General features: G+C 31.6%; 1 protein-coding gene and 1 pseudogene across 1 annotated transcript; one reads left to right on the forward strand and one right to left on the reverse strand.

Moving 5' to 3' along the window:
* The first annotated feature begins 1,902 nt into the window (after positions 1-1,902).
* LOC114399496 (phenylalanine ammonia-lyase 1-like) lies at positions 1,903-5,865 on the forward strand. The gene is made up of 2 exons (XM_028361692.1): positions 1,903-2,400; positions 3,951-5,865. Exons 1-2 carry the CDS (start codon positions 2,012-2,014, stop codon positions 5,698-5,700), a joined length of 2,139 nt encoding a protein of 712 aa, XP_028217493.1. The 5' UTR covers positions 1,903-2,011; the 3' UTR covers positions 5,701-5,865.
* A 1,598-nt stretch (positions 5,866-7,463) lies between these two features.
* On the reverse strand, positions 7,464-8,232 carry LOC114398861 (annotated as a pseudogene).
* Positions 8,233-16,427: the final 8,195 nt, after the last annotated feature.

Below are 16,427 nucleotides of genomic sequence, written 5' to 3' on the forward strand. Positions count from 1 at the left end.
AGATTAATTATCTTTTTATAGGATTAATCCTAAGTACTCCTAAACTTGGATATATGTTGGTTATTTTCAAACATGACAGGCGCTATATAATTTTTACATAAAGGTATTATTATTTAAAGGATTTTTTTGCGAATGTATTTTAAAGGATGGTGTTATCATAAAAATGAATTTTATATATTTAAATAAACAACAACATAAAATGTAAAATTACTTGAACTGAAAAAATTGTTACTCTTTATATAATTTATGTATTTTTCTAAAGTCTGTCTAAAGGTAAAAACAATTAAAACTTAAGTTTTAAACTTGTTAATAGAAAATTATTTGTTATTAAATTTTATAAATAAATAAAAAATCAGATATGACAAAAAGATCATTCACAAACGAAAGTAAACAAAATTTGTATTTTACTAGTCCCACCTTGCTTTCTGCTCTTCCCAGCATCTCATTCTTTGTTTAGTTTTTGTGGTTTCCAAAAATACCTCTGACAGAAATGTGATTTTGTTAATTAAAATACAAATGAAATCATATTTTTAGTGTAAGAAGAGTGTAAACAAAATATACAATATATAGAAATGCAATTTTATTATATATTTTGACCAACAAAGTCACATTTCTATTATGTATAGGGTTTGCACCTCCTAAATAACTCAACATAAATGAATTTTTGTTTTACTTAATGAAAGCACGTTTTTTGTTGTGTTAAATTTTTATAAACGAAATTATACTTAAATTTTGGATACAAGTTACTTTTTTTAAAAGTATAAATTATGATAAATTCTTAATATGCGAGTGAGTTTGATTCTTCATGATAAACAAAATTGCTATCAACCAATCTAGCAAAGTTATTATATATATATATATATATATATATATATATATATATAAAGTCATTTTCAAAAGAAAATAAAATAATATAAACAAGTCTACATGCACTTATCACCAAAACAAAAAGCTCGTACTATACTACTTATAAAATATTTGACCAAATACTATTTAAGATGAAATAGAATAAATTATACTACTTTTTCCTAAAAAAATTAATTATACTATTTCATCAATAGCGTTAAGTCTGTCTAATAAAATAGACTAATATATATCTTATAACGTGATAAATTCAGATTCAAATTTTATTAATATTTAATATAGAAAAGGATAATATATTCTTAGTGAAAAATTTTAAAACAGTAATTCAATAACAATTTATGATATATAATAAATTTATTAACTTTTAAAATAATTATCTAAAAATATATAATTCAGATGATAATTTATAACTAAATAATAATATAAAATTATTTTATATAAGTCGATAAACATTAAACTCTATTTAATATACAATGGTGTAAAAAAATATGAATGTATCATGGACTGATATATTATCCAACTTAATAATGCAGTATGTAAAAGAGGATTTCTGTGGAAAGAAAGAAGAATAAGAATCATAGTATCATCAGATATAATTTGATTTGGTGTGCTGATTACGAGGGAAATTAAAGATTCGATTAGTAATGAGATAGAAAATGGCTGGGGATAAAATCTTCTAGTGAGTGATATAAGGATCTATTTAAAATTTAAAATTGATTAGTGACAGACAAGACCATTTTGAAGTAAACGATGACTATGTGAAGTGAAGGACACATGCAGGCTTGAGCAAGACTTTCCTCGCACTCCTCAGTCCTCACCAACCACCTCCTTCTCATTTTGTTTGGTCCACTCCGTTGGGCGCCACCCCAATGCCGTATTCCACGTGGCAAAACCTAAGCCGCCCAATTCCGAGTGCCAATCCAACGGTCCAAGTTAATTTTCAACAAACCCCATTTTCCCCTTAGCTACCTACCAAACACCACTGCATGAGGACAACAACAACACACAAAGTTATCTCTATATAAATGCCCAAACCAAACCTTCTTTCTCCTCAGGAAATCCACAAAACTAATTAACTATCTCTCTCTCTGTCTCTACAAAACTTAGCTCTGTTTTTTAATTATTCCTTGCATTCTCTTGAGTTCAGATGGAAGCAACTAATGGCCACCAAAATGGTTCGTTTTGCTTGTCCAGTACTAAGGGAAGTGATCCGTTAAACTGGGGAGCGGCGGCGGAGGCGATGAAGGGGAGCCACCTGGACGAGGTGAAGCGCATGGTGTCCGAGTACCGGAAGCCGGTGGTCCGGCTCGGCGGCGAGACGCTCACCATCGCCCAGGTGGCCGCCGTGGCTGGACACGACCACGGCGTGACGGTGGAGCTCTCGGAGTCTGCCCGAGAAGGAGTGAAGGCGAGCAGTGAGTGGGTGATGAACAGCATGAACAACGGAACTGACAGTTACGGCGTCACCACCGGCTTCGGTGCCACGTCACACCGCCGAACCAAACAAGGTGGTGCTCTGCAGAAAGAACTCATCAGGTAACTAACTAACTCTACTCTACTCTACTACACTGCGTATTCGTATTCGTATTGTATGTAGTAGTATTTGCTACGTACACGTACGGCTTTCGTTCTTTTCCATATCTTGCTGGGTACGGTACGGGTTACCTAAATTTAACCACATCATAAATTACTACTAGTACCACCTAATCATGCTTTTCGACTGACTCAATTGTTAACTTGAATAAATTCTTTAGTCGAGCCATTTCAAGAACAAAAAAGATATATATATTTGTAATGTTTTTTTTTATAAGGGAATATATATATTAGTGATGACGGACCTTATATGTATTCTTTTTTCCTTAAAAAAAATTGTTACTAAAATTTTTGTCACTTCGATTTTTGTGAGAAAAAAAAATATTTTTAATCGCTAAATTTCGTCATTAATTTATTTTTGTTGTGTGTATGAAAATTAGGAAAGATTAATAAATTTTATTTTGATAATTATTATATTTCAAATGTAATTGATTTTATTTCTAATCATTGGCTAAAGATACCTCGATAAACGATAAAAACACAATATTTGCCAATAATAGAATTTTAGTTTATCGTTGAATTGTCTTATTTTGTATTTAAAATAACATAATAATAATAAATTATTAAATAAATTCAAACGTACTTCTTGGAATAATAATGAAACACTAAATTAACTCATGATTTTTTTTATTTTCTTTATACATGGCCAATAAATAACGAGTATTATATCAATAAACATTTTATAAAAAAAAATGTGTTTTTTATGATTATTATAATAACATCATTTTTTACATTATTAATTTATAAAAAAATAATTAAATATATGAAACGGTCGAGGGGACTGAGTTAACACTCCCAGAAAATAACCATATTTTACGGAAAATGTGAGTTTGATGTCAAGACAGTCACTAAAGGGACGTTTGAAAGGTTTCAAACGGAGAAACAAACATTACATATTTTATTAGCATCTTAGGGGTTGGACAATTGTGACAAAAAAATAGTAATTTAAACTAGAGGAAGGGTTGGTGTGACTGCATCCGCATATCATCCCACCTACTACTCACCATGTTTGACTTAAGTTCTTCCTATATATGTCATTTTCTAATTTTGTTTTATTTTATTTTAAGTTGGACGGCTCTTACGAAATTCCTTATCTAACTAAACCGAGTTTGGAAAGTGGTTATCACACAATATTGATTTAATTCGGGAAAGCTAAAAAGATATAACTTTTTGTTGCTATTTTTACATTATTATTATTAGGTGATAAAGAAAAAAAAACCTTTATACTTTTTTTAAGAAAAAAAAAAGATTTAAAAATAAGTTCTTTCATTATCACTATTCTAGTTCTGAATTCTCAATTAACTAAATTATATGTATTTCAGTTAGTTCATGCAGTATGAATGTTTCTTATAATAATAATAATAATAATAATAATTATTATTATTATTATTATTATTGCAAACATATGCAACATGCTTTCATCAAGATAGATATAATTTACCATTAAATTTAAACAAAAGTTCCTAATCATGATTTTTATTCATCCTTTTCAGGTTTTTAAACGCAGGAATATTTGGAAATGGAACCGAATCAAGCCACACCCTGCCACACACTGCAACCAGAGCAGCCATGTTAGTGAGGATCAACACTCTTCTTCAAGGGTACTCAGGCATTAGATTTGAAATCCTAGAAGCCATCACCAAGCTCCTCAACAACAATGTTACCCCATGTTTGCCACTTCGTGGTACAATCACAGCTTCTGGAGATCTTGTTCCACTTTCTTACATTGCTGGTTTGCTAACTGGCAGACCCAACTCCAAAGCTGTTGGACCTAATGGAGAAGTACTTAACGCTAAGGAAGCTTTTGAATTGGCTAGCATCAATTCTGAGTTCTTTGAATTGCAACCCAAGGAAGGCCTTGCCCTTGTTAATGGCACTGCTGTTGGTTCTGGATTAGCTTCTATGGTTCTCTTTGAGGCTAATATACTAGCTGTGTTGTCTGAAGTTCTATCAGCTATTTTTGCGGAAGTGATGCAAGGGAAACCTGAATTTACTGACCATTTGACACACAAGTTAAAGCACCATCCTGGTCAAATTGAGGCTGCTGCAATTATGGAGCATATTTTGGATGGAAGTTCCTACATGAAAGCTGCTAAGAAGTTGCATGAGATTGATCCATTGCAAAAGCCAAAACAAGATCGATATGCCCTTAGAACTTCACCACAATGGCTTGGTCCTCTCATTGAAGTGATTCGTTTCTCGACTAAGTCAATTGAGAGAGAGATTAACTCTGTGAATGACAACCCTTTGATTGATGTCTCAAGGAACAAGGCATTACATGGTGGCAATTTCCAAGGAACCCCAATTGGAGTCTCTATGGACAACACGCGTCTGGCTCTTGCATCTATTGGCAAACTCATGTTTGCTCAATTCTCTGAGCTTGTCAATGATTTTTACAACAATGGGTTGCCTTCAAATCTCACTGCTAGCAGAAATCCTAGCTTGGACTATGGGTTCAAGGGAGCTGAAATTGCCATGGCTTCTTACTGCTCTGAACTCCAATATCTTGCAAATCCAGTAACTAGCCATGTCCAAAGTGCTGAGCAGCATAACCAGGATGTGAACTCTTTGGGTTTAATTTCATCCAGAAAGACAAATGAAGCTATCGAGATCCTTAAGCTCATGTCTTCCACATTCTTGATTGCACTTTGCCAAGCGATTGACTTGAGGCATTTGGAGGAGAATTTGAAAAACTCGGTCAAGAACACTGTGAGCCAAGTTTCCAAAAGGATTCTTACCACAGGTGTCAATGGAGAACTCCATCCTTCAAGATTTTGTGAAAAGGATCTGCTAAAAGTGGTTGATAGGGAGTACGTATTTTCCTACATTGATGACCCCTGCAGTGCTACATACCCATTGATGCAAAAACTTAGGCAAGTGCTTGTAGATCATGCCTTGGTAAATGCAGAGAATGAGAAGGATATGAACACATCCATCTTTCAAAAGATAGCAAACTTTGAGGAGGAGTTGAAGAATTTCTTGCCAAAAGAGGTTGAAAGTGCAAGGGTTGCTTATGAGAGTGGCAAAGCTGCAATTCCGAACAAGATCCAAGAATGCAGATCTTACCCACTGTACAAGTTTGTGAGAGAGGAATTAGGGACTGGGTTGCTAACTGGAGAGAAGGTCAGGTCACCAGGTGAAGAGTTTGACAAATTATTCACAGCAATGTGCCAGGGCAAAATTATTGATCCTCTTCTGGAGTGCCTTGGGGAGTGGAATGGAGCTCCTCTTCCAATCTGTTGATTTTACTATAACTTTTACAAATATTTTCTTTGTACCTATGCAAGTGCAACCATAATCATTTGGTTTGTCAATCCTTTAACAAATGTTCCTTTAATGTCAAATAGGACCTTGTAATTTAATATTTTAATGGAATTTCAGTAGTTTGCCGGAGCTTTGGTTCTATTATATACTAAGTCTCATTTTTTGACCCTCAGTTTTTATCCATCTTGCATCTTTTTCTATGTCTCTCCTGTTTTAGCCATCACATTTATTACTTTCTTTCTTTCTTATATCTCCCACCTGTCCATTATTCATGCTTCGATGTAAATTATGTTTTCTGGAAAATAGGTTCTCTAATTATGGGGTCTCGGGCGGTATGGGTTGATAATAAAGGTGGGATAGTTGGATAATGTTGGCTTGATGTTTTGATAATGGTGTATAGATTCTCTTCATTCGCTGATAGCTGGAGTTACAGAAGTGCATATTGTTTGTTTTGGGTTCATTTGATGTAAGGGTTGGGTACCTCTTGTCCCGTATCCTCTTATTTAATGAATTCATCTTTGCTTTGCTGATAAAAAAAAAAAGAAAAGAGAGAGAGAGAGTAGCTGGTGGCAAAATCAGTTGTTCTAATACCCAGATTTTAGTTTTGGACCACTAAACCTCTAACACAATCAATTTAATTTCAATGTTTGTTAGATGTAATTTTCTGCCAAAGAGCTATCACTCAAATATGCATATCTTGATATGGTAAATAAAGTTATCCACATATCAATCCAGATTCAAGTTTTCGACTACTAATAAACCTCAAAGGCTCAAACACAATCAATTTAATTTCAAAGTTTGTTAGATGTTATTCTCCCAAAGAGCTATCACTAAAATATGCATTCCTTGATATGGTAAATAGTTATCCACATATCATATTCTAAGCTAAAATGTCTGATACATTGACTTGCATTAGTGGAATCACTACAATCTTGAATTATCCGACTACCTTTAAAAAAAAAAAAAACTAGAGTAGTTAGTAATCGTGTGATACCATGGGAGTTACATGCAGTGCAAGTATAAGTCATGGGATGCACAAGATGACACGAGAGGTCGAATAATGAAGAAAGAAAGTCATAAAAAATTTAAATATATTATTTCTTTTCTTTTTTTAAAAAAAATGCATTTGCAAATTAAGCATCAGTGTCACTTTTTTTTTTTTTGGAAGTGAACATCAGATGAATAATATGTCTTACATGAAATTTGACGAAGCCACGTCCCTGTATTTCATTGGTCAGTTATACTATAAAAAACTTAACACATTAAAATGCTTAAAAGTCATCCATTTTTTATTTATCGATGGTAATTGTTAATTTGTTTACTAAGAGGAATTGGAACCCTCCCTTGAACCCACAACTTCTTTCTTTTCTTTTTCCTTTTCTCACCAAATGAATCTTATAACTTGTAATTAAATGATAATTATTTTTAAATCAACGGCTAAATTTTCATAAAACATAAGTGCGTTGAAAAAAATATGTTCAAAGTAAAATAATTGATAAGTTTTTTCTTTTTTAAAAAAAAAACATGAAAAACTGGATTTTATTCTTCAGAAGAAATTACATAAGCAAATAATACATGTTCCACTTGTTGAGAAACTTCATCAATCCAATATTTTTCATGAAAAAGAAAAGTCAATCCAGTTGATTCACGGGCAACTACAACTCTATTGAAACTTCATCAATCCAATTTAAAAGTGAGTGAGATATATTGAAACTCATCACTCAAAACATAACACTCGTCAATTAATAATCCCCTGAACATAGCTCTTTCACACAACTACCAAGATTATGGCTCCAAACTTTAGCTAGTACCTTATTCCTTAACACTAAATTACATTGTGTCTAAGTTCCCTTCTTTTTAGAGCTACTTCAGTATCGACATTCTGAAGCAACATCCTGTACTTTACTCTTAACTTTTAAACCTCCTTTTCATAGTCAGATTGGAGCTGTAATATCTGTTTCGCAAAGAAACAAAAAAGTAAGCTGAAAGTAGAAGGAATCAGAATCCAAAGATGACATTAAGAAAAGGGTGGGGAAAGAAAAAAACGGATTGCTGCTCGTACCTTTTGCTCATGTATCTTGAAGGCTCCTTCTTTGTCCTTTTTTATTCTCTCCATTTCTATTGGTGTGGATCTCTGAAGGCTTCTTCATTCATGTTTTCTATTATCGCCATCTCAGATGTCACAGAGTGAGCTTGAAAATAATCACTGTTCATAAATCCAGGAGTAGTAATGCTGTCAGGTACATGTGCTGTATTTTCATTCATGAGCACACTAGTGAATGGTTGCAATATCACAGGTGAAACAAAGGAAGAGTTAAGGTCGTTTGGTGCTTCCAATATTACTTCAGCCTCATGAATGTAGCAATGATCCTCACTACTATGACAAAAAATATCATCTAGAGGCATGACTGTACTGCCTGAATTGTTCTCCGGAAAAGATGGAATAGCAGACATTGCCATCTGGAAGAGCAGGTATGAACCATATGATGAAAATAGTTTCAAAGCACTCGTGAGTTGGGTTCTTTTGGCATTTTAGGTATCTTCTCTACTGTGTCTTCTATTATATTCTTTGGTTTTCATGTTACATTCACTTTCTGTTATTTTATTCATAAATCATAGCTAGGACAAAATATTTAATAGATTGAGATATTAATAATAACTATACAACATTTATAAATAATGCAATAACCTAAAAAATAAACATTTAAATTCTTAACTGAATTTTAGTGATATTATTGTATGTTACTATCTAATTATACTATCATTTATCATACTTTTGCATTAAAATATATTTTTATATTTTCGGTAGGATCATATGATCCTTATTACAATCCTAAGTTTTTGCGGTCTTGCGACCCCCTCCCAACCCCACCAAGTAGGATCTTGTAGTTGATCTTGAGTCTTGACAACATAGATTATAGTTTAAAGGAAGTGTACAACTATGTTCATGCAGAGCTTCTAATGTGGTCGCAGTTAGAAGAAGAGGATCCCTCTAAACAATTTTAAGTTAGAGATACATCCTTTTTCCTACTTGTGGAAGAACCTGATAGTAGTCGCTTTTACATAACTAAATAATAACTAAAAAATCTATACCACAGTTGCTCAAGTAAAAAAGACCATTAGGTTAAACATTTAGTTAAACTATACCACAAACTTACCATAATCATCCAATAGAAATACAAGTGGAAATGAAAGAAAAAAAGGATAGCCCGGATTGTACTTAAAAATGTTTGGCTAGAAACTAGTATCGAATCTAAAAACTTGACCTCCCAAGTGATGTACACAATGGCTTTCAAATTTGTTGCCATGCTCACAAAGCAACAGGAAGTTGACCAGAGTTTGCTGCTTTGTCCAACAACGCATAGATTATCAATAAACGCTAACAAAGCACCATAAGGCTTCTTGTACTAAAACTACTAACCTGAGGCAATGGCCACCAATTTGAATCCGATGGTTGCATATATGGCAAGGTAGTCTCAGGAGACTCCAGAGCAGTTGACTCATCACATACAGGACTCGTTACACTGTACCACTGTCTGAACTCAGGAACAGCAGTACTAGCAGAAGTTCCGGCATCTGCCTCAACACTGTTAAGCTGCGCAGAATGGATAGACATATTCGTAGCATTGTCAATAGCAACCACTTCATTCACTAAAATTTGAGGATCTTCAATTGCCATCAGATTGTCTAATATCTGTACTTCTAATAGGACTCTGTCTTTCCAAAGAACCAGTAACAGGGTTGACATCATTACTCCAGTGCTCAAAGGATGAATCTTCTGCTGTTATTAACGTTGTAGTATTCATTCTGTCGTCTTCTGAGCCAGATTCCATGGAGATAGCATCTGCTTCCACAGGAAAACTAACGGGTGTATTTGGAGATAAACAAATTTCATGAGTACAAGTCTGGTCTTGTGAAACCACTGTTGTGGGAGATTTCATTTGTGACAGATTTCACAAGTTTTGAAACACATTTGCCCAGAAAATCCTTCTGCTTCTCCACCTCTGCCAAATCATTCACCTCAGGCATGTTGGAGTCTGAAGCACCATTTATATTGCATTTCTCAACACAAAAGTCCATTTTGTACACAATTAAAATTCCTTCACATGCTTCCACAGTTCTGAGTAAACATCAGTGCCTTCCTCTTTCTTGCAATCGAAGTTCAAGTACAGTTTTGCTAGTGCAAGTGAATCCTTCATATCAATCCCGTGTTTCAACAAAGAAGCTGCTAGCCAACACTGAAGATACAGATTTCTTCACACAACTATGATGTAATGATTAAAGACTAGTAATATTTGTTTCATAAAAGTATAAAACAACTATTATAAATAAAAAAATGAGCAACTCACATAAACAACAGTGTGCAAAAAATGAACAACCCAAAACACGTTTTGCAACATATATGGTACAGAAGGTAATTCAAACTCCAATGTGATTTTTGACCAACCATACACTATGAGAAGCCAGAAAAAGAGAAAATGCAACAGAAAATCTCAGCTTCTTTTGAGATTGTTGGAATTTGTTATTTTCTTCTAAGGAAGCTATGCCCCAGGTTCCAAGGTGTGTGAGGAGGACACCAAACGAGAAACAGGTAAGAAGCATTGCTATAGAAACTAGAAAAAATTTCTCAAGAACTTACTGTTGCCAGCCATACCTTGTTTGAGCCTTTGAGGCAGACAAACATTATGATCAACTGGGGAGCTTAAACCAATCAACACAGACAAGCTAGCTACAGAAAAATTTATATATATATATATATATACATACATATATCAGTTCTAGTAGCTTCTTTCTTTCTCACTAGATGCACAGTGATTCGTCCATAATCTAAGCAAACATGTGACCAGACTTGTGTTTTCGATTTTAAAAAATAGAGCAAAAACTAACCACATATATTTCAAAAGCCTGTACAGTAGAAGCTTCTTGGCAATTAACATCGTAATGTTTGAATACGTGCTCAAGAATCCTCACGGCGACAGCCTTGACTTTTTTCTGCACATGAAATCAAACGATCATGCAAATCAATCTTTCTGTTTCAAAAATAGTCATCCTAGTCTAATATAATATTAATATAATTCAACCATGAAAACATGTTGCCAATTATGACAAAGATAATGTAATAAAATATAATCCCATGCTAGAGTGATATTAACAGTAACAGTTTCCAAGCAACTAATGGTACAGAATAATAATAATAATACAAATTTTTCTACTTTCGAATTCTTTGCTTTTAATAAAATCCCTTCTTTTATTAATAAAATTACACAAATGGAACAAATATGCATGCTTGCTCCATCAGTGTGAAAACTTCTCATGACAAATGCAATTGTAGTAATTGTCAAGTTATAAGTGTTGGTACAGTGTGTTGTTCCGGTCATATACAAGCTGTGCTACACTAGTACTTGACCAAGATTATTGATGTAAATGCTGCTGTATGAGGTATAACGTCAGTGTTTAGAACTGGACTATTTTAGAAAATTATTAATAATATCATATGAGGGCGAGCCCTGGTGCAGTGGTAAAGTTGTGCCTTGGTGACTTGTTGGTCATGGGTTCGAATCTGGAAACAGCCTCTTTGCATATGCAAGGGTAAGGCTGCTTACAACATCCACTATTCTTGTTTTCCTTGCTCATCAATGATGATCTAATGAATTCGTTTGCAACATTAGTTGTTGCATTTGTTTCCAGTAAGTTCTTACTTATCTAAACTTGTTGTCTTTGTTTCTTTAGCGCCATGATTGACCCTCACCAGAAAATTACTCCAACAACAAAGAATGCAAATCTAGCCACCCTCAAGTATGGACTTTAGTAAAAATAATTGTTTTTGAGAATTGGTGGATTTTGGAATAGATTTTCAGTTTCGAGAAAAATAAAAGTATGTTAGTTGTGGTATGGAGCCGAAGTTTTGATTTTTAGTTGACATTTCATTGTGACTATATTTCACTGTCAACAAAGATGATATTGGAGTTATAAGATGGTTGTGATAGCAGCAACGAAACATAATTTGTCGGTTTACCCAAAGAAATGTAAATTGGTTCATGAGTACCAATTGGTAATTCATTTACAAATTAGTTTGCTCCCAATCGTGTTCCAGTTCAAGAAAAGAGCCAAACCTGTACTGTGTACCAAAGAGTATTCAAAACCAGATACCCATAGGTGGTGGTTCATCTTTTAGACGGCATTTATTAAGATATCCTACATCAGCTAGGAAAAAGGTTAAATTACTCCTTATAAGACTTGGGCTAGCTAGACTTTAGAGTTAAGTTAGCTTGATCCAGCCTTGATTTTAAGCCACAGCAAATATTCAATCCTACAAACTTTACGCTCCAAATATTCAGTCCTTGGGATGAAGGTGGGTGTTAAGATGTCTCACATTGGTTAGGAAAATGGCTAAATTATGGGAGTTCTGCCCAGTTCATTTCTAATACTTTTAAAAGGACAAAAAGACAAGACTGGTTTGCGGTGATTCAATGTATTATCATTGTTGAAGGTTTGAACCAGGAGTCACTAGGAAATGCACTTGCACCAACTTGGGGAGTCGTCCGCTTAAAGGTTCTTCAATGAAAGTTTTAACAAAAAAACATGCATGTTTAAGCAAAAGTTAGTGAAGCATGTATTGAGCCCCTACCGAAAATGTAGAATGTCGCAAATACATGATATATCTGGCTTTGGCAAGAATTCGATGGTGTTTGGCATGTCAAGCAGGTTCTTTTTCTCTGAAAATTGCATGTTCCTGTAGTTTCATTGGTCAAGGGATGCCCTGTGGAATCAAGTACACTAGACAAACCATTTGAATTACCTAAGGGCATATAAAAGTGGCAAGAAAACAATCAGCAGTACCATTTGATTTACTTGCTCTATTGACAACAACACTTGGATTCTTCTTGCTCTTCAACCTTGTTTTCCGATATTTGGAATCAACAATATTCTTGTACACTTTCCTGCCCTTAGAATCAGCATCATCATTGGGCACCTTCCTCCTCTTGGGATCAAATTTATTCGTCGTGAATTTCCTCCAGTTAGGATCAACATTATCCTTGGACACTTTTCTCCTCTTGGGATCAACACTATCCTTGGAAACTTTCCTCCTGCTGGGATCAAAATTATCCTTTGACGTTGTCGTCTTTTCTATAAAAGTATCTTTTCTCAGCGTCTAATAACTCCCATGTTAATGTAAAGACACACCAACAAAATTGACACTCTTGTTAGTGTTACATCATTTTTTGGGACTTAGAAGTATTTTTCATTAATAATTTTATTTTTATTCATAAAACTCAAATTGCACGTATTTTTTTATAATGAATTCAAGTCTAAATTCATTCAGATCGATTTTATTGTAATCACCAAACACCATTAATACACCCAAATCTTAATCATGGAAGTCATGCAAACTCATACAGCAAAGCTTTGAACAACATTAAAATAAGATGTGCAAAAACCCTCAAATCAGAAGTTTCTTTTTTCAATATTGAGATTTGAACAAGAACTCCACAATTCTCAATTTAATGTATTCTGGATCTAATCTATTATTTAAGAACTTCTCATTGTAAGAAGGCATTTCAATATCATCAAACAACTAAGATTAGGTCAATAAAAAAAATCAATTAACATATCTTAGAGTGAAGAGAACCATGATTTACTTTAGTCCTTGATATTGTTATGGATTGACCAAATCACAAACAATAACTCAATCTCAACCATAAATTGTGTGTTGATCACAAACAAAACAACATGAGAGTTAATCACGAACAACGCATAAATCAAGAGTTCTTTTCACCACGTCTAACATCACTATACAACACAATAAAAAAAAGTTACATCACTTTTCCACATCCATTTTGTATGTATTTATTGGACGATGTGAATCCAAACATCCACTAATATGACATTAGTTAGAGAAAGTTGTGTCACTTTTTCAGATTCATTAAGCGTGTATTTATTGGTGGACATGGATTCAAACACCCATTAAGAAGCATAGTAGCTAGAGAAAGTTGTATTACTTTTTCACATCCATCACGCCTGTATTTATTGTAGAATGTGGATCCAAACTCCCATTAAGACTTATGATAACCAATTACACTATTCCCAATAACTTAACCAAGCAGTGAAAAAGTCTCCCAAGAGGCAATGGAGCTAAGCAATCTTGTTTTACAAAAAATTCAACAATATCTATTTCACAGAATCTTGATAAATTCCTGAGAATATGAGGATAATAATATATATTCTCATGTTCGTTACTAATTTTTAAAAAATATTTTCTGGTTTTGTTGATTCGTGACAAGGATATAATTTCTTTTTTATCTTATTTTCTTCTGTTTATATTCTCATTAGGAGGGTGAAAACTGATATTCTCATGAGAATATGAATATTGTCTAATATACAAATATATTTTTAATTTAAATTATTTTTTAAAATTTAAAATTATTCTCAAAAATATTAAAATATAATCAAACATATTTGTTCAAAATATGGAAAATAATATTTTCATGTTCTATTTCTGGTAAAAATATTTATGAAAATGTAAAAAAAAAATTGCGCGAAACAAATACCCCTCAATAACTCGAAAAAATAAAGAAAAAAAGAAAGGAAGCATTTTTCAAAGATTATTCAGACTCGTAATTTTTCAAACAAGAGTATAATTTTTTTTACATTAATTGTAAATTAAAATGGATACTGATTTGAATTAGATTATATATTAATATAAAATAAATCAGATATTAATATAAAATAAATCAGATATTAATATAAAATAAATCAGATATTAATATAAATTAAATCCATATTTACAAAATCAATGAACATTAATAAAAACAAAAAGAGAAACCGTGCAATAAAAAAAGAGAAAAAAATTAAATAATAATAATAATAATAATAATAACACCGCAGCACCTTCAAACACCAACATACCTTTGACATCAACTCTTGTCCTTATCATTGATAGTTTATATCTTTTAAAATGGAAATTATGATAAAATTTGAGATAATAAATCAATCAATCGGTTATATAATATTTTAGGAAAATAAATTAATAGCAATCGATTATATAATATTTAGGCAATCAATTATAAATATTTATGTAATCAATTAATCAATCATCAACTATATAACATTTGAGGTAATAATCTACTGAATATATAACGGTTTAATTAGACTAACTCATTCGCCGGTCAATCATGTAATTATTTTTATTTATTTATTTTATGGTAGACAAAAATTCATTTTTAAGATTTAATTGGCCGAGGTCTTGACAAATTACAATGGTCAGTTGCGGAATTCCAAATATTATTATTATTGTTATTTAGTACATGTTTATATAGCATAATTAGAAGAGCTTTTTTTATAATATAATTTCGGTTAATATACATACCATATAATAATAATTATCCAGATATTATACAATCATCCTGAATGTTACGTTATTTAAAATTTTAAAAAATCTCAAATTTATTTTAATATTTAACACAAATATAAAGGACAATTAAGTGTCAACTTTTTAAGAAATAATTTAAATTAATTATAGGGATATTTTTATACGGGACATTATATTATGTTGAGTTTTTTTATAAAAAAAATATATTTGCACCGTATAATAATATCCGTGGAATAAATTGCTTTTTAAAATTTTTAAATCAATCAATATTGTAACCACTCAGAACCCGTAATATTTATACATTTTAACAATATTATAACGTGCATTAACAATATTTAACATGGAGCTTAACTTGGTAATGCTTTAACAAGATTTGTAATTATAATAAACTTGATTATATTTATTTTGATTAAAATTTATTTATAAATTAATTTCATGATATTAATAATTGCATCGATTTAAATAAGCATTTTATTTATCGATTTTTTTAATCTAGTTAATTTAAATATAAATACAAAACATAGCCCTATATTTGATTTATTTGCTAAAGTCTTAATTAAAAATATTTTTATAAGACAATAAAAAAATAATCTTTATATCTTTATATATATAAAAGGAAAATGTTTAATGTATGAATGGAAGGAAGATAGATTATGTGGGGAAAAAAAATTCATATTGTGGTATCAATCAATAGATAAAATTTTCTTTATTAATCACATTAAATTTATTATTTATTAATTTGAACTTTGAATAAAATTATACTGATTGCACATGACTAACATTTAAAAAATAAATAAATGTAAGATTTTAATTGATAATGTTAAAAATATTCATATTTTTATTGTATTTTAATTGAATTTTAATGATAATGATAATGATTTTTTAAATGATTATTATTATAAAATTCTATAAAAAAATTAATCAATTTTTAATAAAACATTCAAAATACACACGATGGTTTTTAATTCAGAAAAAAGAAAAAAATTAAAATTTACAAAGCATTAATTTAGAAATAAATTTTGACATAAAACACAGTATCTATAAGAATAATTAATTTAAACAACAATAATTATGATAAATTAAAATATCTGATTTGTGTGTGAGACTGAAAATTATTATAAACTCTTCAACATTATGTTCGAGATGATAATTCACACAGCTAAAAAATAAAATAAAATATTTGTATTGTTATTTTGATTGGTAAAATTGTGATAAACAGCATCATTAAAAAAGTAAGATTAATTAAAATTAAAATTTTACATACATTTAAAACTAATAATTTTTCTGACTCGGTGGAGACTTGAGGGCACAACACGTATATATAGCGTATAAAAAG

Source organism: Glycine soja, chromosome 19, assembly GCF_004193775.1.
Source record: "Glycine soja cultivar W05 chromosome 19, ASM419377v2, whole genome shotgun sequence".
Lineage (NCBI taxonomy): Eukaryota > Viridiplantae > Streptophyta > Magnoliopsida > Fabales > Fabaceae > Glycine > Glycine soja.